Here is a 23244-nt window from a genome sequence, read left to right on the forward strand (position 1 = left end):
TCTCTTTGATTTGGCAGAATTAAAAATTTTTTACGTTGCACAATAGAATTGAGAAACATAATTTACAAAAGTCTCTTTCCATCAGTTTTATAGATTTTTCCAAGGCATTTTGACAGCATTCACTGGCCATTACTCTGGAAGATCTTATACGAGTATACCCGGTCAAAAAAAATCATCACTACAATAAAGTAAATTTATACAAATATATAATACGCATTTTTTTTAGTTGGTCTTTTGGCTAAGATCAAAGTGTAGTATCTGTTCTTAGAATTAAAGCGGTTTCATCCTTCTCCCCTCACCCCCACTAAGAAAATAAGGAGAGAAACAAACGTCAATCGAAAATAAGGATGGCCTTCTGTGATTTTTGGAATATGGCATCTAAATATAAATTATGCATCTTTTTTTGATAGGAGATAATGCTTGGCAAAAAATTAAGCTGTATAAGACGGTTACTTGGTCTTTGGGCTAAGATCAAAGTGTAGTATCTGTTCTTAGAATTAAAGCGGTTGCATCCTTCCCCCCCACCGACCTCCACTAAGTAAATATAAATTATGCATCTTTTTTTAATAGGAGATAAAGCTCGAGAGAAAATTAAGCTGTATAAGACGGTTACTTGGTCTTTGGGCTAAGATCAAAGTGTAGTATCTTTCTTCAGCATACAAAACTTTTGCTCTTAGAAGGGATCCACCACCGGGCTCTCGGGCTAGGTTTAAGGTGTTTATTTACTAACCTTCGTTTGCAAGGACCAGACCCCCTCCTTTGGGGAGTCAGGACCTGAAGGACCGACTCCACATTTGTGGGAGCTAGGACCCGAAAACCGATCCCCTCTTTTGGGAGACTGGAATTTCGGGACCAGCACCACTAAGTTGGTAGTTGTGACCTGCTTTTGTTGGTTTTTTCTTTTTATTTTTTGTTGTTTTTTCTTCGTTTTGGTCTCACCTCTCGAGACCGAGATGGTCTACTTTCTCCACCCTTAATTGCCTGAGCAGCACTCTGACCTGCCAGCCCAAAACTTTGTCTATCCTTTCGCTGCTCTCCCAGAGGATTGAGCAGACAGGGTTCCCTTTATCGCTTCTGTTTGGGTAGCTAAGGGGGACGTGGGGTAGGGTGGGTGCTTCGTCTCGGCTCCCCTCAGTGGGCGGAGATGCCTATCCCCTCTCGCTCTTAATTGCGACGCGGCGCCCTGTTTCCGCTAGCACCCACTGCGTCTTCCTTCTCTGCTCTCCCCCCCTCGCGGGGGGATTTGAGCTGCTAACCAGGCATCCCCGTGAGGGGAGGCCGAAATTCTTTTTTTCTTCAAGAGCCCGCCCCTTCTAAACCCCCCCCCTTATTTTCAAGAGGTCAGCACCCCCAAAAGCGGAGCCGACCAAACCCCAGCAATGGCAGATCCTCAGGAGACTCCAGGTGCCCAGTCGATAGAGATGATTTAGGAGGAGGAACCAGCCATTGAAACCAAGAAGGTGGGGACACCAAATGTCCCACTCCTCCCCGCTTCTGATAAGCCAAAGAAGGGGGATGCGGACGAGGTAACTAATAGAGATGCTGAGCGAATTAAAGAGACGCTGGCATCTCTAGAAAGACTCCTGGGGCCCCCTCCAAGTTGGAAGGATCCAGCAACTGTCGCAGGCAACAGCCCGCCGAAAGCTGACCCACCTAGGGTAGAGGCGGCAAAAGGAAAATCTGCCGGCTCAACCGGGAACAAACCTCGGGCCACAAAAGAGACACTAGCAGAAGGGGAGACAACCCAAGAGGCAGGAGAGGAATGGCCTGCCTTACCTTCTGCCAAAGGCTCCCCCAAGGATTTAACGGTGGAGCCCAAAGATGGGGCAACAACAGCCGCTAAGGTTAAGGTGCCACCCACCAAGGATTGCCCCAACAACAAGAATAGCAACCAGGATGCAACCCAAGCCTGGGGCCCACAAAAACAACTGTCTCCACAGGAATATAGGGAGTTGTATGAATCCACATTCAAGCAGTATACTGACGGAAATGTGATTCTGCCTCTTCCTGGAGCTGTGGAGGAACTTCAGCAGCGGGTCTTGTCCTTCATCACGACTGACAAGTGTAGCAGAAGCCTGACAGGAGTGCCGAAGGAAACTATGGCGCAGCTGCTCCAAGACCTAAATGTGCCGGCGAGCTACATATGTCGTTGTAGCTACGCCAAGTGGGAAGTCCTGCTGCCCGATAAGGAGGATGCTGAGAGACTTTCCAAGAGCAACCTCACGTGGTAGCACCTCTCTATGAAGCCGGAATATCAGGGAAGAAGGAGGACAACGGTGTCGATACTTGGTGTGCCGTGTTACTTGGGCTCGCGTCAACTGGGTGCGGTGCTCAGCCAGTATGGAGAGGTAGAGTCGGTGTGTCCGGTTAGAGGCCCGCGGAACCTCATGACGGGAGATTACAAGCTGGTCATGAGAGTCGACAGGAGCGGATTTAATAAAATTCCAGCGGTGCTTAAGTACCAAGAATGGACAATGTCGGTGATAGTAGAGGGGAGAAAGCCACATTGCTGGCATTGCCAAAAGCAAGGACACATGTCCAAGGACTGTCCCACAAGACCAGCGGCTAAGGCACCAACCAAGCCGGCAGAGACCAAGACAACCACATCTGCTCCGGCGAACCAAGGAAACGACGACGGCTGGAGCAAGGTCGTCCGTAAAAACCGACCAGGACAGCAACAGACAAACAGCAGACCTCAGAACATCAACACCAACAACGCCAGCAAAGACAATGCCAAACCCACCAAGGACAATACAAACAATCCAAAAAACATTGCAGTCAACACAAACAAAAACACACCGGTCACCACAAGCAAAAACACCACAAACACAGACAACTCAAACAAGAACACCACAATCACCACAAATAAAAACACCACAAACACAGACAACTCAAGCAAAAACACTACAAATACCAAAATCGCAGATACAAACACCCACAATAAAACTATCACGCACACAGACAACGAAAACAAAAACACTATATCCACAGAACAGGCAGACTCCAGGTCTACGAATAACGGAGGTCAAGAACCGTCCCCGGAAAAAATGGAGACGCTGACTTCCAGTAAAAGGAAGCTTCCTTTCTCCCCAACAGAATCGGAGGAGGAGGAAGCGGGCTCGGAGGAGATTGTTGTGGAGCCCGAGGAAACAGGAGTAAGGAGAAAGGGGAAAAGGAGGAACAAAAGAAAGAGGGAAACCACTCCAACGGGGGATGTTACCAACAACGAAATGGCTCCACCGGAGGAGGGGAACAACATCACCAACGATACGCAGGCGGAACAAGCCGTCGTCCCTCTTAACACTTCTCTACAAACCCCCCTTTCTTCCGCAGCTCCTAAAGACAAAGCGGACCAGAAGGAGAGCATACCTGTCAGGACGGAACGCACGAAAAAGCTTCCGTTCCTGCCAGGAAGCAAAATATGTGAAGTTGGCCCTACGCAAACCAACAACGATTTGAAAGGCAAACCTAGGGCCCAACTTCAGAAGCTGAAACAAATGGAGGCAGTCGAGGGGAAAGAAATCACAAACCCTCTGCACTTCGCGGATGCCCCAATGCTGACCACCTTTGTGAGAGCAGACAGGGACGGCAGAACTAAAGGACTATGGAACATGCTGGAGGCTGCCAAGACGGCTTTTGAAGAAGTCAAACTGGTAGACCTCGAGCACCCATCTCTTCATAAACTTTCTCTTAGGTGCGAAGGAAGGATCCCTGTTTTTGTGCACCCCTCATTTTACAGGGCACTTAAGTTAACCTTCCCATTGGATGTAGGAGGCGCCTCCCGAGACGGAATATTTTCATCCGAACTGCTCACGGGCAGTCTCGGCCATGCCTGCTGCGTCCTCACCCCCGAGGATTTCAGACCCGTTTGTGACACTGCTCTAGGTAAGTGAACATGTCTTTGAACTTGGCCACTTTTAATGTGAGGGGCATCAGGTGTCGAAGCAAGGCCTCGCGCGTTGTTAGAGACTTGGTGTCCCTTAAGGTAGATATTGCCGCTATCCAGGAGACCCACTTTGTTTGTGACGAGGATTGTCAGGTGCTGGTAAACGATTACGATGTCTACTCAGCATATGGCAATACTTATAGTCGTGGAATCTCTTTGCTAGTGAATCGCACCCTGTCAGCGTCGGTGAATGTTGTTCACGCAGGCGAGGACGGGCGGGCGGTCGTTGTCGATGTTGCCATTAATTGCAGTGTTTTTCGGATTGTCGCTGTTTATGCTCCTAATTCTCATGGAGAGAGGGTATCCTTTTTTCGACGGTTGGAGGGCTACTTAGTGGATCCGGAACGGTTAGTGTTAATGGGTGATTGGAATGCAATCCTTGATCCCAATATAGATAAGGTCGGGGGGGCTAGCGGGTCGGTGTGGTATGACAACAGTCTGTCTGACCTGATGGCTTCGTGCGACCTCGTCGACAGATTTCGTCTGGATTACCCGGGGCGGGAGATGTGGACGTGGCATTCCGTAGTGCCTTCCCATTCGAGTACCTACTTGGATCGGATGTTAGTTAGAAGAGGCGACGTAGACTTTCTATCGTGCCCCACGTTCCACTTGCTAGGACACTCGGACCATAAACTCGTTATGGCCCGTTTGAACTTAAGTGCTAGGCCTAAACTGGCCGGATACTGGAAGTTCAACAACTCCTTGTTGGAGCTGGAGGACTACCGGTTGAAGGTCACTGAGCTAATTCAGAGGGCTTTAGTGGGGGCGGTTACAGGGAGTAAGTGGTGGGTTAGCCTTAAGGCCAAAATTAGACGCTTCTCTGTCCAATACAGCCAACGCCTCGCGCTAGATAAGGCCAAGGCAAAGAAGCGTATAGAGGATAAGCTGACCCGGGCGGTGGAGGGGGGGGACCCCCTAGAGGTAGCACTAGCTAAACAGGACCTCGGCCGCTTGGCTAGCGAGCGGTATGAAGGTCAGGTAGTTAGGGCTAGGTTAATGAAAGTCTCTAACGAAGCTGTTAATGTTGACGCTGTTGAGCGTAAGGCTGCTCTAAGGCGCGGTTCGGACGGGTACATTCGGAAAGTGTATAACCTGGAAGGACACGCTCTGGTATCGACGCGGGGGGTTTCGGGAGCATCTATCGGAGCGCTTCACCCAACTACCCGGACTCAGGGTCGATGAGTTTGGCAGCTATTTGGCTGACTCGCCCCGCCTCACGGCGGCTAGTTGTGATGGTCTTGTTACGGAACATGAGGTCATTACTGCGTTGAAGCAGGTCGGCTACAATAAGTCCCCGGGGCTTGATGGTTTACCCTATGAATTTTACTTGAGGCTGTCGCCCATGTTGGTCCCTATTTTGAAGGATATGTTCAACCATTGGTTTGCCCAGGGATCCATCCCTGGACAAGTGACCAAGGGAGTGATCACATTGCTGAGGAAAGGTCAACGGCATGGTGGGGTGGAAAACTTTGATGACTTTAGGCCCTTGACTCTGCTAAACACAGAGTTAAAGATTTTGGCAAAGATTCTTGCGAATCGCTTGCAGGTTGTCATCGCTGATTTGATCGAACCCGGCCAGACTTATGCTGTGAAGGGGAGATCGATTCAAGACAATCTTCATTTGATTCGCTCGATCATAGAGGGAACAGAAGACGACACGGAAGCCGCGCTGATCAGTTTGGATCAGTCCAAGGCGTTCGATAGGGTCGACCATCGGTTCCTGGGATCTGTTTTAGAGGCCGCCGGATTTAATCCGGACTTCCGCAAGTGGATCTTTGTCCTGTATGATAGGCCGGCGGTAGCGGTGCAGATCAACGGTAAGCTGTCGGAGTCTTTCGCCGTCTCCCGGTCGGTGCGTCAGGGTTGTCCGCTGTCGCCTCTTTTGTACGTCCTGGCGTTGGAACCCCTCCTTCGCAAGTTAAGGGACGAGGCGGCTACACCAGTCCTGCGCGGAATAGCTCTCCCTGGAGGCACACGAGCCAGGGTTTCCGCGTTCGCCGATGACGTCACCGTGTTCGTGTCTTGCCCCACGGACGTTCAAGCAGTGGTCGAGGCGCTCGCTCGATACGAAGAAGTCACAGGGGCCGTCTTCAACCGCAGCAAGTCTGTCGGCCTGCGGTTGGGGGCCTGGACCGGGGTAAACTCGCTTCCAGGCATCTTCAGCTGGACCGATGGACCGGTCCGTATTCTCGGTGTCTGGTTTGGACCGGGACTTCAGCTGGAGAAAAACTGGTCGGAAGTATATGGCAAGGTCAAATCGTCGGTCAAGACTTGGATTCGAAGGAAATTGTCCTTGAAGGGTCGGGCGGAGGCGTGTGCCACATACGTCTTTCCGCTCATCCTTTACCGATTGTCTGTACTTCCTCTCCCTGCACAACGCCTAACCCGCTTACAAGAGTGCCTCGACTCACTTCTGTGGGACGAGGGTAAGCATTATGTGTGCAGAGAGGTCTGTGTCCAAAGTCCGAGTGAGGGAGGCCTGGGTCAGCCCAGTCTCTCGTGTCATAAAAACGCTGAGAGATTGGCTTTCCTGAGCCGTTCGCTAGAGGAGAACGCTCCATGGGTCCCTGTGGTTGAGAACTCGTTTCCCAATCTCAAACCTGACCCCTCGGTAGAAGGTCGTCGTAAACCGAGGGGGGAGCCCAAGTTCTTTGCCGAATGCCGGACCGCACTTAGAGCATTGCCGGGGACCAGTGTCCTTGAACAGCCTAGAAAGAGCCTTTATAGGGAGTTAGTGGTGGGTACCGCGAAGGATCCTCTTTGTAGGCGGTTAGGTTGGTCGATGGAGGTTATCCGCTCTCAATGGAGTTGGGCGCCGGGTCGGGATTTTTTGACTAACTCTGAATTTTCCCTGACCTGGCGACTGGTCCGAAAAGCACTGCCCCTCTTCGACGAATTCAGCAAGTACAAACAACATACAAGTGCCTGGTGCCCGCGCTGCGACGAACACAAGCTCGAGACCCTCGGGCATGCGTTTTTTAGTTGCAGCCGGATCCAGGCCCTATTGGAGTACGTCGAAGGGGTGACGGCCCGCATCGATGCCGAGTGCCCGCTCGAACTCGACGAAGGATATTTTGTTTACAACATGGAGCCGCCGTTCCCCAGGGAGGAAAGAATGGTTTTCCTGGCGATCCTAGCAGTGGCGCGCATGGTGATATGGATCACGCGCCTCAAGTTGGTCCGCGAAGGGATATCTGTTCCAGATCGGGATCTGATTGTTTACTTTAAACATCTGCTTAAAGTAAAGATCAGATGCGATTGGAGGAGGTTGCCTCGAGCGGAGTTTAATAAGAGGTGGGTGCACAACACTAGTCTGTGCATTCGTCGAGGAGCCAAGTTCCAATACGTGTTCCCTCCTTAAGCATGGCACGGGCGGTGCTGGGTCCTTCGGAACCCATCCCGCTTAGTTTAGCATAATTAAGTAAAGAGACTCTTGACTGGTGGTATAAACGAGATCCTGCCCCTGTTATTATTTTCGGTGCTAGAGAACCTCTGAGTCCACCCGCTCCCCCGTTACCTGCTTTTGTTTTGGATGTAATCCTGGCCTTTTTTCCCCCAGTACTCAGAGGTCACCAATCAACCCCTCCTCCCGTTGATTTCTTTTCTCCTATTAAGGCTTCACCCCAACCCCATATAGGGATCTCCCTGCTTGTTTTCGGTTTCCCGGAAAACAGTGGGGGGTCCAGACGTTAGATTAGTAGGGGGGGTCAACACTAACAAACCAAGTAAGCTTTATTTTTTATGTTTAAATTGAACTCTTTTTACTAGCTTGCTCCACTCCACGTGCTTTTACAAATTGATTACAAACTGTACATATTTTTAATGAATTTGAACTTTTTTAGACATTTAACAAATGCACTCACACACTATTTTGCACACAACATACAGACAAGTTTTTTGCAAATTGTAAATATGTTAATTTTACACTGAACGCTGGGGTTCTTAGTTAGATTAGGATCCACAGAGTGAATGAGGTATTTTGGTAAATGTTGCCAGTCAAGAGTAAGACCTCAAAGTCTTCATGTCATTATAGTCACAAAGACCCTCTACCCTCCCCCTCCCAATTTCTTATAGGGCCTTGTGCCTAATTTTGTTTTTTGTAATTGTTGTATGTTTTTTATAAAATTTCAATTTTTATGAAAATATGTATGTACTTTTGCCGAAAATAAAATATATAAATAAGATCAAAGTGTAGTATCTGTTCTTAGAATTAAAGCGGGTTTCATATATATAAACTATTTATAAAATATGTTCAAATAAAAAAAACATTTCAGTTATAAAAAATGTTTGATTTTAATGCTTCAATAACTTAAAAAAAAAAAAAAAAGGGAGGGGGGGGGGGATAACGAATTGTCACCTTCCCTCCGCCACCAACAAACAGAAGTCTGAGCTAAAAGATATTATATTCATTCAGTTTGCAAGTTTAGTAATCACTATTTACGGTGTTATTTATAATATACATGTGTATTATATTACTGTACTGTATTTTGTTACTAATTTTTAATGCCGTATCCCAGGGTTCTACTTATATATATATATATTATTTAATTCATGCAGATTTTGTATCTATTATAATAGAGCCAATTCTTTATTGATTATTATATTGTACCCAATATATAGTAGTGATTTCAAAAGTTAAAAAAAATTGACTTGGGTGCCATCGACAAGAATCAAAACCAAAACATAACTTTCCAGCTTTATACGTTACCCTCTGAGCCACATCCATATGCATATGAAAACTGAAAAAATGTTAGGAGTATAAACGTAACCCCCTAGCAGCTATTTGTACTGGTTAAAGACCAAATCGAATTTGTTAAAAGTCCAATACGTTACTGTATTTTGTTACTAATTTTTAATGCCATATCCTAGGATTCTACTGTATTGGCTGCATGTGAATAGTATGGTTACACAAAGAATTGGAAATATCTTTGATTGTGAGTTAGGCCACTCAAGAAATTATTTTTTTTGTTTAAAATAAGTACCTCAAAAAACATGGCTCTTACTTGAGAAAAGTAACATCTTAGATTGTCTACAGTTAAACTATTTTGAGTGGATGTTGTCTAGCCGTTATCTCTAGTGGATATTAGAGTGTCAGAAAATATTGATAGTAAAAATTTAAAACCAACATGCGGCTTTCCAAGGGGGAAACACAGGTAAATAAAGCTACTGAAAATACAACTAAGACTTTGAGTCATACGAATCTTCATTTGCAACTTTTCGAAGAATCCATCAAATCAAGATCAACCTAGATGGATAAGGTATGTTTCCCTTTTGGTCAATGTTACTTCCCCCCTCAAAGAGAACTGTATCCGTCGCATTCTATCATAAATGTAATATGTCCTGTTTATACACTCACTCACTAGACGATCACACATACACTTCAAATATATATATATATATATATATATATATATATATATGCAACATCTATTGGTCAATGTTAGTCTGAATTCTTCAGACTGCTGTTCTCATCTTTAGTGTCATTTTCGCAATGTTTAGGTTGATGTAAACTTAGACCTTCTTCAGGGGTATCTTGTTGAGCTCAGAATGTTTTTGTCAAACTTGGGAATCTGCACAAAATTTAGAATGAAATTTTTATCCGGCTAGGACCTGTGGCACAGTGGTTAATGTACTTGGAAAAATTCAGTTGCTAAGCGATATTCTCTTGAAGGTTGAAAGTAATGGGGGATGGAATGAAAGTATGTGAAGTAAATGAAGGGTTCCGTTCGAGATTCAATGCAGATTCCCAGGTGTGATAGAAACATTCTCGATTTTGACGAGATACACCTGGAGAAGATCAGAGATTATATCAACTGAAACATGAACAGTAGTTCGAAAAAAAAATCTAATACAAAATAGAACAGTAAAAATGAATACAAAAAAAAAAATAAATTGCAACAAAATTGAGCAATTATTTTGGTAATCTTTTTTTAAACTCCTGTCCCTCCAAACAAGGCATAGGATGTAAAGGGGTTACTATTTCAGATTAAGGGGCACTATGTAGAGAGTTGAGCAGCAAGCGTAAAACTGACCCTTAAGCCAACAAAATAAAATCTAGAGGGCTTTTTGGGCACACAGTCTAATACTGTTCGGTTCAACTTTACAAAACTTTCTCAATTTGATATTTGCTGACACAGTATATTTAGAGTAATTTCCTATGAATGATATTCAAGTTATCTCCCTTGAATTATTACTTACCAAAGTGAGAATGAACCATTTAATTGAGAAACACATTTTAAAAAAATTCTTAATGTTGCAATATTTTAGTTATAAATTTATATTTTTTACTAGAATATCTTGTCTTTTTCTTTTCCAGTTTTAAAAACTAATCCTTTTACTTTTCTAAGTTTAATCTTAACCATATTACTTTTCATGCTCGCATTTTTCTATGTAATCCATGTTTCCAAGCTTTGCTTTCAAATAATAGTTTCTTTTTTTTGTTCAACATCATATGCATTGTCAACAATACCAACAATCACGAGGTTCTTTGCTCAGCAACCGACAAGGCTAACATGCTTGCCAGTCGGTTTGCCTCAAACTCCACACTGGACCCTCTAAACCACCCCCTACCTCAATTTCCTATGCGGACAGACGCCACGCTAGACGATCTGATAATCATCCCTGCTCAGGTGCATGCTATCATAAAAAACCTTGAAACTTCAAAAGCATGTGGACCCGACCTCATCCCAGCTGTGCTATTAAGAAAGTGCTCAGCCGAAATAGCTCCAGTTCTCTCCAAACTCTACAACAAATGCCTTAATGAATCTTGCTTTCCAGGCTGTTGGAAAACTGCTTCTGTGGTACCAGTATTCAAGAATTCTGGCGAAAGAACTGACATATTAAATTATCGCCCTATTAGCCTCCTCCCACTTTTTGCCAAAATATTTGAGACCTTAATTAACCATGCTCTAGTCCAGCACCTTACAGATGCTAAACTTCTGACCGACCAACAATATGGATTTAGACAAGCCCGTTCCACGGCAGACATCCTCACTGTAATCTCTGAACGCATATACCATTCACTGGACAAAGCGGGAGAGGGCAGAGCGGTAGCTCTAGATATATCTAAGGCGTTTGATAGGGTATGGCATGAGGGTCTCCTCAGGAAGATTAGATCTTACGGTATCACTGGTAGAATACTTAACATAATTAAATCCTTCTTAGATAAGAGAAAAATCCAGGTTGTCCTCGACGGTCGTACATCTAAACAATATGATATAAATGTGGGAGTGCCCCAGGGATCTATCCTTGGACCTCTGCTGTTCCTGATATTCATAAATGACCTCCCCGACAAAATTGCCTCTGAGATGGGTATATATGCTGATGACACCACACTCTATAGTAGGCACGACAGGAAAACAAATGAACATATATCTAAAGTAATGGCAGAAACACTAGTTGATGACCTCCAATTAGTAGTGGAATGGGGACAAAAATGGATGGTCACGTTCAATGCCGCCAAGACAAAACTGGTTTCATTCAATAATTACAAGAAACCTTCTCTACCACCTATAGCAATGGCCAACAACTCTTTATCTGAGAGTACGTCTCTCAAGCTCCTTGACCTAATGTTCACAGGAAACATGAGTTGGAACAATTACATCGAGGGCATTGCCAGGGCCGCTGCGAGGAAGGTGGGCTTTCTCTACCGTGCTAGAAAACTACTAACACCCGAAAGTATCCTGTACCTCTATAAGGCCACTATTCGCCCATGTATGGAGTATTGCTGTCATATTTGGACTGGTGCATCGGCTACTAGTCTCTCGCTCCTTGATAGGGTTCAAAAGAGAGTCGCAAATCTGATAGGCCCTAAACTGGCATCTAAGCTTCAGCCTCTGTCCCATCGTCGAAACGTTGCATCCCTCTGCCTGTTCTACAAGTATTATAATGGCGAATGCTCTGAAGAACTGCAAGCACTTGTGCCCCCACGACGTGAACACCCTCGACAGACCCGACAAGCTGCAAAATCCCACCCCCACACTGTATAGATCCCTAGATGTAAAAGATCTTTTTACTCCAGTAGTTTCTTCCCCAGAACTGCTAGGCTTTGGAATTCCATTCCAGGTCACTGCTTCCCCAACTGTACTGACATGCAGAAGTTCAAGTGCAACGTGAACCAACATCTCGCTGCCTTAATTCCTACATAGTACCCCAGTAGATGTTTCCCCTGATAGTAGCCCCCTACACCAAAGTGGCAATGTGCCTTGTTTGGGGTGAAAATGTAATAAAAAAAAAAAAAAAAAATAAATAAATTATTACCAACTTCTTAAATTGACTAAATAAAAGAATCAAATAAAAGACGTAATTAAACACTTTGAATATCATACTGTGTTTGAATGATAATCAGAGGCTTCCACCAAACAAAGTATCTCTTATTTCTCTTAAATTATAGCTTTTGTCATTGAAAGAACGAACTTCACAAACCAGGTAGGTAGGACACTGCCCTACTGGTACATTATTATTTTTGCTACGTAAAAAAAAAAAAAAAAAAAAAAAGGATTTGCCATTAAATAAACAAGCTAAACTGAATATTTACAAAGTTTTAATTCGATGCTGCATATAATAGAAACCTCTTCGAAAAGAAATCAATCTATAAGTAAACCTGATACAAAAACATTTGGATTGTTCGAACTGTCAACCAGAGATATTTTCGATTCTCTGTGCCCCTCTCCCTCCACTTTTCCCATGATCGGACATATATCACCTGCAATGTTATTTTCATAGCAAGTGCTCATCTGAGCTCCAATCTATGGTCCCCCATCACCAAACTTTCATGAAAATTACACGTCTAGCTGAAACCACTATCAATAACTTCCCCCACCCTTTATCTGTGCCTAAACCTAAACATAGATTCCATGAACAAAAGCTTTTTTTTTTTTTTTTCTTAGAACTGCACACCTGTGGAACTCTCTTCCGTTCCCCTGCTTTCCAGCTGATTACAATTTGGTCATCTTCAAGTTCAACATAAACAAATTCTTGATGAGCCGTTCCCCTTAAGTAATCCAATTTACCAAATTTCCACTATTTATGATTACTACGATATTGTCCCATTGACTACTGTACACTCATTAGCCCTTATCCTCGAGTGGCCTCTGGGCCTTGATAAGTGGTGACTCCTATGTAAAAAAAAAAAAAAAAAGGTCTGCCATTCATATGTACTACTGAAACCTGCAACTCTGCATGTTTACACTTACTGCTTCCCTTATCCTTTCTCCTTGAATTCTTTCACCCAACTGGAAATCTTAGATGCTGGCCTTTGTCAATGGTTGCCATTCGAGTTTATCTGGAGCCCATTTTGGATATGACCTAAAACTATATCCGATGGTGTGGCCCCACCTTGCGGGCTTTTGCGAGTGTGGAGCCACCCTTTAATTGCCATTGCTCCCAGGTCCACTCTGACCCGGAGTGGTAGTACCTGTTAGGGTCCCAACTATGGGTTAAATAGAATCTGATGTAAAAAACAAAACAAATATACTCCATTAAAAATCGTTACTCAAAATAACTAGATTCGGCATTAAATAACCTGAAAAAGGGTTGATATGCCGTAAAAAAAAAACAACCAACCAACCCATCTTGGAATATTATTTTTCTCAAATAAGTCAAGTCACAGCATGATTCCCTATTCAATGAATTATTTCAAACAAAGAGTGGACTCCAACAATTGATATTTTAAATTATCGCCCCCCCCCTCTTTCTTTGGTCAAACATCTATCACCTGCAATGGTATACGCCATTAAAACATGCAACCCAAATGCATGTTTATAGTATAAATGGTTGATGTGTCATAAAACCCAACAACAACGATGATTTAAGGAATTAACAAAATGCTTCATGAGAATCAACTTACAGAATTGGGAGCTTGGAAGGAATTGTGTTTCTCTTTCTGGTGATTTTAAAAGCTGGAAAAGAGATAAAAAAAGATATTAAATTTTGAAACCTTAAATAAATGTTCATTTATGGCTCTAATTTTCTTTTTTATTGGTCCCCTAACAAAAGGAAGGTTGGACCTGTAAATTCACCCGTGTCCATTCATTTGTCCACACTTTTCTCAATAACTATGCCTTGGAATTTTTGGAAAATTTTGCACAAACATTAAACATGATATGAGTAAAAAAAAGTAACAGAACAGATTTTTAATCTATAGAAGTAGCATGCTTTTGTTCCGTTAGCTATGATCGGGTTAATTATTTAAGTAATTAGCAATTATATTCTAACTTTTACCCTTAAAAAAAGTGTCATTTACAATTGACTTTCACTTAGTACTTTATCCGTTTCGTCATGGGTTCTTTATGGGAACAGTACTCAAGATGAGTCTGAATAATTCAAATAATCCAAATGATAAATCCTCATCTTATAAATTCAGAAACATATTGTTTGTTCGCCTTATATTTAAATTTCTGCATCTTTGAACAGTCAGGGAAACTGATCAGGAAGGGATTTCCAAAGGCAAGCATTTCGAGGGAAGAGTAAAAAGCCTTCTAGCATCTTGGGATTTCTATAGTGAAGTGCATGATTTTGCTGCTTGACATGTTGGTTGGGGGTGGGTATCTGGAGGGGGCACAAATGAAGCAAGTTCATCAGAGCTATACTTACTGTTGTATAGAGAACTCCTGAGCTCTTCATCGATTGTGTCATGGTTAGGCTAAAATATAATCTGTTTTCTTAAGAATTATGTTTTGGAAAAACAGTTTATATAAGAATCAACAATTCTTTCTGAAATTCTTAAAAATAGAAATGTTTACAGTTTGTGAAATTTAGCTGAGAGAAATAGATAAACATTAGATTGAAATGTTAGATCTGACAGCTGATGAGTTAAGGATACGTGTTATTTGGAGTATGACGTAAGTCAGCTGATTGGGATGTTTTAGTCAGTTAGTATCTAAAATTTGAGAGGGACAGACGCACCAGGGTGTTGGAAGCGAGCACAAGCAAATAAGAATGGGATAGAGAAGAAGCGTTTGCAAGACTTCGAGGGACTTGGGGAACTCAACTTGACTAGACCAAAGAATTAAAATGTATTTATTTGTAACCGGTGACGTTGTGGTGGTCAGTTCTGAGGGAAATTCTTTGTTATAGCCTGTCTGGAGGAGGAGGTCATCAAAGGAAATAGACCATTGGACAGAAAAAGTTAGTCCCAGTCGATTACAATATGAAAGCCTTCAAGTCCAATGTAAACAAGTTCTTATTGAATCATTTCCTTAAATAATTAAAATTCTACTCAATCTAAGCCATTAATGATTACTAAACGACCACCATACATTCATTAACCCTTATCCTCAAGTGGCCTTTGGGCCTTGATAAGTGGTAACTACATTGTAAAAAATAAAAAAAATACATAAAATTCACTAAAACGGATATGATGGAAAGAACATAATAGTAATTAGCAATAAAATATTGGCCAGAATTTTTCAAACCTGATTTCTTCCAGAAAGTCCAGCATTTCTGTTTAGCTCCGTTTCTGCAAAATAGCCTCTTTTGGGAGGAGAACACACAGGTTGACTAGCCATGGAACCTAAAATTAAAAAGATAAATTATAAAGATCTCAAAAGGTCTTAGGATTGAATGCTGTGTAATGAAAATATTTAAAAAAATAGTTATCTTCTTCTTAATAATAAAGTAAAGTCGGTGTATTTGTTAATTTTAGTCATCAATATGTTTTATCCTAAAATAAAAAATCAGTATTGGATTCTAGATTGTCACCTTTTATGTACAATATATATAATTCGCTTCGATTCTGTCTGAGAAATTATTTCATCAACCGGAATAATTTTTAAAATTATGTCATCTTAAGAAAAAAGGGAAATAACTTTGCATTCATAAACAAACTACAAATGACAAGACGACATGACATTTTCATAAGATAATCTGTGGCAGTCTAGTGGTTTGAAGTTTGAATTTTGTTTTTTAAGCTGAAACATTGGAAAAGTGCATTTATAGAATGTGAATTTCATGCATCTTTTTCTTCCAGGTATGTTATATAACCCCTCATAATTTATATAATTTTTGTTAAATGTTATGGCATATAAACTCTTTATTTAAATAATGACATGTTTATACTATGTATCAATACATGTTATTTTTTTTTTTTTTTTTAGAAAGGAGTCACTCCTTATCAAGGCCCGGAGGCTACTTGAGGATAAGGGTTAATGAGTATACTGTGGTCAAGGGGAACATGTCGTAGTCATCGTTAGTAGTGGAAATTTGGTAAATTGGATTGCTTAAGGGGGAACGGCTCATCAAGAATTTGTTCACATTGGACTTGAAAACAACCATTTAGAAATTAGAAAGCAGGAAAACAGAATAGAGTTCGACAGGTGTGCGGTTCTAAGAAAGCATCTTTGTTCATGGAATCTACGTTTAGGTTTAGGCACAGATAAAGAGTGGGGGTAATTATTGATAATGGTTTCAACTTTTTCCGTGAAAGTCAGGACAGAGGGGACCAAAAAGTGGAGCTCAGACGAGCACTTGCCATGAAAATAACGATAAAACAGAGACAGGCTCACAACATCTCTTCTGTGGGAAAGAGGTTGCAGGGAAGAGTAAAGGGCGTCCCCCCACTAAGCTACAAAGTCTATTTTGAACTCTGTCAAGACAAGATAAGCTGCTTCTATCAGCTTATCCTGCCCAGATGTGGCAACGGTACTCCATTCTTGGACGTACCTGGCTTTTATACATGTAGAGAATTGCGTCAGCAGTGAGATATCTACTGGAGCAGCAGAATGATCCCATCCTTTTTCCAGCAACCCTGGAAATGGATTTGATATACGCATTCTACCTCAGATCAGGAGGAAAGGTCAGACCTAGAAGCTTGTCAAAATATGGAACCTCCTCAAGATGAGAGCCATTCATTTCAATTGATGCCAGATGGAAATTAGAGCATTGATGATGGAAAGATAGAAGCTTGGTTTTAGATGCATTGTGTGTATATATCTTCATATATACAAAGTATACCATTGTGTGTATAGAAAGTATGTACAGGTTATCAATGCGTGTTTTATAATCTTTACTTATAGATAAAAGACATTTTGTCTGTGTGTGCGTGCATGTTTGTTCCTTATGGACTTCTAAACAGCTAGGCTGATTTTTATGAAATTTCACACAAATGTATATAATGTGTCTGGGAGTGTTCTTAGATGGGTTTTGCATCGAAATACACCCAATAAGTATCAAACATCGATAATTGGAAAAAATCCGATTAAAGCAAGAAGAATTCGATTTTGACTGAAGTTAACACTTTTATACAGCCTAACATCACAAGTGCATTTGAAACGTTTTATCACCGCACAAGCAAAAGTGCCCAGCATATAAAATCAACAGTAGGTTCTTTGATAAGATTGAGATATGTTCAAAATGAATGTTTCTGTACAGAGCAAAATCCAGCCATGATATTTGATTTTTGTATTTTAAACTTTAAAACCATTATCCTATATATAATAATTTGATTGCAGAAATTCCCCTCTGGACCAAAATACTATAGGTTTGCAACAACAGATGATACATGCAAATTTATTAAGTCTGCACTATTAGCCACTATCTTATGTAACTTTAGAACAACATTATATAAATGATTATTTAATATTTTCTTCACTTAATATTCTTTCATAACTCCTCGGGCGGTGCTGAGAAACAGATCCTGCTAGTATAAAAATAATTTTATAAAATCAACAGTAGGTTCTCTACAATATAATGTGGACTAAGTCAATACAGGGAAGCAGTGCTCCGCATTGGGTTTCTGACTAGAGCAGATAATGAATCGATTTAATTGAGAATGGATGATTTCACTGATTTCGATGATAATAAAAAGTATTGGAATTGTGGAACATTCATTGATTCTTATACGATTCCGGGTAATGTCAGGCTACCCTACTCGTATATATATAATTACATAGAGTTCTTTTTGTTGTTGACCCAAATGAGGTATGTGTTGCAAAATGGTTAACCAATGCGTTGTGGGTGTGTTTTTAAATATATGCAATAAATACTTTACGCCTTTAACACATACGGGCATGAGATAGTTCTTTAAAACGGACTACTAACTCCAATCCACAAAACACCTCATGACGTCTTTTGGGTCAACGTAAAGAACTGTGTATGGTAACTCGCAATAATTTTTTAAATTATTTCCCTTGACTGTCATTTTTTTTGTTTTTTGTTTCATTTTTATATATCACTAGCGAGGGGTACCCGGCGTTGCGCGGGTGTTTGGAGTTGCGTGGTTTTGGGTAAATCAAAACTCCGAGGGGGGGGGGGAGGAGGAGGTTAAAATAAAAAAAAAAGTTTTGGTAGATGAGTATGAGTATCGAACCTGAACCCAAACCCTTGAGGCGAAGTTGGAAATTAAAGTGTGAAAAAAAAAAAAAAAAAAGTGTGACTTTAACCATTGACCCACTGCGAAATACTAACGGAAACACGTTTGAATTTATTTAATTACTTAGATTTGACAGGTGCACGTTTTAATGACTTAATGAGGTTCACTTTGACTGCGGGATAGTATTTCATTTACTGCGGAAAGCTTTTTTTATTTTTGTTTCCCCAAGATGTTGGTGGGGTGGGGTGGGGAGGATCAGCTCCCCTTGTCCAATTTGAATAGCAATTGTTTGATATAAGGAAAATATTTCCAAATTGATCAAATTTGATTGCTTTCGGACATTTCCGCCGATAGACGGAAAATACCGCCAGAATTAGTGTCACTTTATTATAGGAAAAAGACTAACCCACATGCGGCGAGCAACATATGTTGAATATTTATCTTCCAGAAGTCGAGCAAATTAAATAGACAGGCGAGCTCCGTTGTTAACTCGGAGATTTGATATTAAAATTTAAAAAATCGGTGAGTACCCAGGTGTTTTTGGGTGTGTTAATGAAAACCTAAAAATAAGAGAAGTGAAAAAAAAAAAAAAAAAAAACGAACGTTATGTGAAAAATGGCTTAAATAACACTGGTTCAATATTTAAATTTAAAAAATCGAAAAAAAAAAGAGAAAAACCTCTCACACCACGATTCGAACCCAAAACGTTTAGATAATGACTCAACGCCCTAACCAACTGAGCTAACACGACATAAATGAAATTCAGTCAGTTCTTCAACTATTTAAACTAAATCAGGTCATGATGTCATCTGACGCATGTGTAGAACCGGTCGTCGTCATGAGAGGACCGTTTTTGTTGATCCCCCCCCCTCCCCTGTAGAAAATTGTCGTTTTCGGGGTGAAAAAATTAACGTTTTTGACCAATTTTTTTATATTTTTCGGGCGAAGGATGGAGCTTCAATATGATACCAAGTTTGTGAATTTTGGTTGTGTCTGTCGAAAGTTTTTAGCGGACACACAAATATACACACATTTTCGCTTTTATATTTATAGATTAACGGCTCGTGTCTACCAACCTGTTTCCTGAGAGTTTCTCATGAGCGGTTGAGCCAAGCCAATGTTTATTCTTTTCCTTGTACGATGCGGATATTCAACGGACCTGGGTGAAAAGTTGTCCGGAAAAACTTTATATCTATTTATTGCCCTCTTGGCATCTGAGGAAGAATAAGGAATTGTGTCATATACCGAAAAGTGCAAATTCCTTGTTTTGTCTTGTCTTGAAAATGGAGAAGATGAAAGATTGTATTCTTCAAGTTTCTTGCATGTCTTCTTAGCCGAATAAGACGGACGTTTTTGTGGTTGATGACGTTCCCTTTTTGATGTGGGGATCAAAAATTCGGGCATAGATGGTGCTGAAGAACTTGAAACTCTCGGAGAAACCGTAGCACCTATGGTTGAATTAAAATAATTTGATGTTCTTGGAGAAGTTGGATAATTAAGAGATGGTCCAAGAGAATTTGATGTCTTGCGAGAAGCTGAATAATTAAAAGATGGGGCAAGAGAATTTTGTATTCTCGAAGGATCAAGAGACGAGTCGAAAGACTTTAATGCCTGCTGAGTACTTGAATATCCGAGTGATTGCTCAAGGGAATTGGAGACTCTTTTAGAAATTGTTGTTGAACCGATATTGTAATTCTTTGCATGAAAAATTGGACTTGTCAAATCGGAACTTCTTGGAGAAACAGACATAGTTTTGCTATTCGTATTCTCGGCTTTAAAATCCTTAAAGAACTGAGACCAGGAATTTAAAGACGACTCCTCTAATTCTTCATGTTTTGGTGATCTTTGTCTTTCTGGATTTATCAAAGATGTTCCCCTTTCTTGTCTTTGGGGTTTCGCTTTCTGTATGGAATGAGTCTGTGGCTTGTCATTAAGTGATGCCAAATCCAATTCATTCGAAAAATTAATATTGATCTTGTCCTTTGAGGAATAAGGCCTCTGTGTTCCAAAATTGTTATTCAACTGAAAATTACGATATTCAGGACTGCATTCAAATGTAATTTCATCCACATTGTTTGGATCCAAAAACATTTCATTATGTAAATTTTTGTTGCTGCTAGACAGATTCGCATCCAATGAACAATCCTCAACTATATCAGAATTTTTATAGGAATTATTTTTAAAGGAAGTATTTGTCTCTCTCGATAAATCATGATAAAACTCCAAATCTGGAATTTCAACTTGAAATCTACCAAGATCATCAGAGTTTGGTGATTGGCAGCATTTCCCTTCTTCATATTCGAAGTGCGGCATAGTTTCCATCTTCATTTCATTTTTGTCTTCAAAACTGACACACGAAGGCGGCAAATTTTTATCTGTAAGAAGCCGTGGTGACTGTAAAGGTTTGTATGGATCCATCCGAGTTTTTTCAGGTGAAAGTTGGGATGGAAATGAAATTTTCGGTATATTGGTGACCTTTAGTTGTAGACCACAGTCTTTGTTAGTTATTTCATGGAACAGCTGTAAAAAGAAAAGAAAAATTAATAAAAAGGCAAAAAAAAAAAACAAAAAAACTTTATTTTGTTGATTTCACTATCAAAGAATTATGTCCAGAATTCCTCTAATATTAAAAAAATAAAAGTAAAAAATCTGTGATGAAATGAAAATGTCATATTCCAAAAATTATGTAGTAGCTTTATTTTTTAAGAAAATCACATTTTATAAATAAGTAAGCAAAGCGGGACTGCCCTGCTGCATCACTATCTTGAAGGAACCAGGGCAGATAACTCCATAATAATTCAAACTTGTGAGACTAGCCTTATAATGCCTACAATTTCCTATTAACTGCCTGCTAAAAATAATTTTCTTTATGAAATTAAAACTATTTGATTAATTTGTGTGATTTTTGGAATATGATCTTTTTGTTCCATTATGGAAACTTATATGCTGCAATTCTTACCAATACTATTGGAGTCTATAACTGATTATTATTATTATTATTAATATAGTAGAAGCACTAGTAGTGTTATAACTTTGAAGCCACTGTGATAGATTTATATTACGAAGGTGTTTTACACCAAATGTAGTGTAATTCTACCCAATAGTATAAATCTTACAAATGTTTGTTATTTTGTAGCAATATTTAATGTGGGTGTGTTAAAATTTTCCACATAAGGTTAGATTGAGCAGAGAAGTGGAAAATTCCATTAAAAGTTAAAGATTACAATGAGACAATTAGATTTACAGGTTCAGAGTTTTGCGCCATAGAGATGAAGTCGTTAATGTGTTATGTATATAGTAACTGATAAGTATAGAAAATTTTTTCTTGTTTTTTCTTTTTTTGAAATTCTGAACAATGAAGGAGTATGTTCATATTTGGAATAGCTGCTCCCCGGAATGGGTTGAGGGTGGGGAGGAGGAATATATAAGACATTATGTATGTAAACTATTTTTATTAGATGACAGATTTTCATTAAAAGGGGCATAACTCTTTGCTTTGGAGATCTCGTTTGCCTGAAAGAGATTTTGAGAGGAGAGTTATGTCCCCTGGCACATTCCAGGGAGACACAATATCTCCTAGTAAAAAGTTTTCAACTAAGAAGTAATCCCTTTTCTTCACTTGTATGTTCGCTTTTTTGTGTATGTCCAAGAAAGGCTTTTTTTAGAGAAGCGGTCGGTCGCCTAACAACTTTTTAAAACTTTTTATATCACATGTAAAGCGTAATATTTCAGATTTAACAATGGAGCTCACCTGTCTATTTAATTTGATCTACTTCAGGAAGATAAATATTCAACAGTTTTCGCTCGCCGCATGTAGGTTAGACCTTTTCCTATAATCTTGGGGGGAAAAAAAAACAAAGTTGGGTAAACAAACCCAAGTTAACTGTGTGACTTCTATTTGACCTCATTAATTAGGTCAAATAGAAGCAGCAGAGTTAACTTTTATTGCTGCCACCTGTCAATAGTTAAATAAATAAATTCAAATGTATTTCTCTTGTATGTTTCGTGGCCCAGTGATTAACGTCGTAAGTCTTTTTAACACTTTCATTTCCAACTTTGCCTCAAGGGTTCGGGTTCGATCCTTATACTTAGTTACCAAAACTTTTTTTTTTTTTTTTATTTTAGTTAAGTTTGATTTACCCAAAACCACATACACCTCAAAACACCCGGGCATCGCCGGGTACCCTCTGCTAGTATATATATAAAAGGCAAAATGTGTGTGTGTATGCATGTACACTTTTTATGTATGTCTGCAAAAGGCTTTTGTCCGGGAGCTGCTCGCTCGGCTCCATCATTTTTAAAACTTTTTATATCACGTCTAAATCATAATATCTACGAGTTAACAACTGGGGGTCGCCTGTCTATTTAATTTGCCTGACTTTGAAAAGCTAAATATTCCAGATTTTTGGATCGCCGCATGTTGCTTTCGTTTTTCGATATAAAAACTCGATGTGAATAGCCACCTCCCCGGCCCATGGCCTGTGGTCTCCAGAAAGCGATGTAAACGTTTGGTCAATATCAGCTTTTCACCGTCATATCAGACAGTTGCTTTCATTTCAAGACACTCCCCTAATAATGGGGGAACTACTTTTCCTTCCCCAAAGTTCAGTAAAAAACTGTTCCGCAACAAATCTTAACTGAACAGCCATTGCTTACGTCATGTTTCAAGGTCAAACATCACACGACTTAACTTCCTCGCACCTGTCAATTTCACGTTAGAAATGTTAACTTAACACACTTATCAATTCCTTTCCCCTCATGGCCGAGATGGTTAGGTGTCTGGCTTTTTTTCCCTTTCGTTTCCACCTTCATGTCAAGGCTTCGGGGTTCAAGCCTACCTTCCTACTAAAATATTTTTTTTTCTTTTACACCTCCAAGCACCCGGCCATGTTTTGATCTACCCTCCTCCCCCCAAAACACACATTCAAGCACCCGGGTAACACCAGGTAACCCTTGCTAGTCTATTATATAAAAGTGAAAATGTGTGTTT

General features: G+C 40.6%; 1 protein-coding gene across 1 annotated transcript in view; it reads right to left on the reverse strand.

The window, feature by feature from the left end:
• LOC145288268 (uncharacterized) overlaps positions 1–23244 on the reverse strand; it is a 72895-nt gene that overhangs the window by 5618 nt on the left and 44033 nt on the right. The window contains exons 15-17 of the mRNA XM_080136305.1: positions 19331–20774; positions 15361–15458; positions 13794–13845 (exon numbers count right to left, since the gene is read on the reverse strand). Of these exons, the coding sequence (XP_079992431.1) occupies positions 13794–13845; positions 15361–15458; positions 19331–20774 (1594 nt within the window). The remainder of the gene's footprint in view (positions 1–13793; positions 13846–15360; positions 15459–19330; positions 20775–23244) is intronic.

The sequence above is a fragment of the Euprymna scolopes genome, chromosome 11, assembly GCF_053919585.1.
Source record: "Euprymna scolopes isolate OS-2025 chromosome 11, ASM5391958v1, whole genome shotgun sequence".
In the NCBI taxonomy this organism is placed as follows: Eukaryota; Metazoa; Mollusca; class Cephalopoda; order Sepiida; family Sepiolidae; genus Euprymna; species Euprymna scolopes.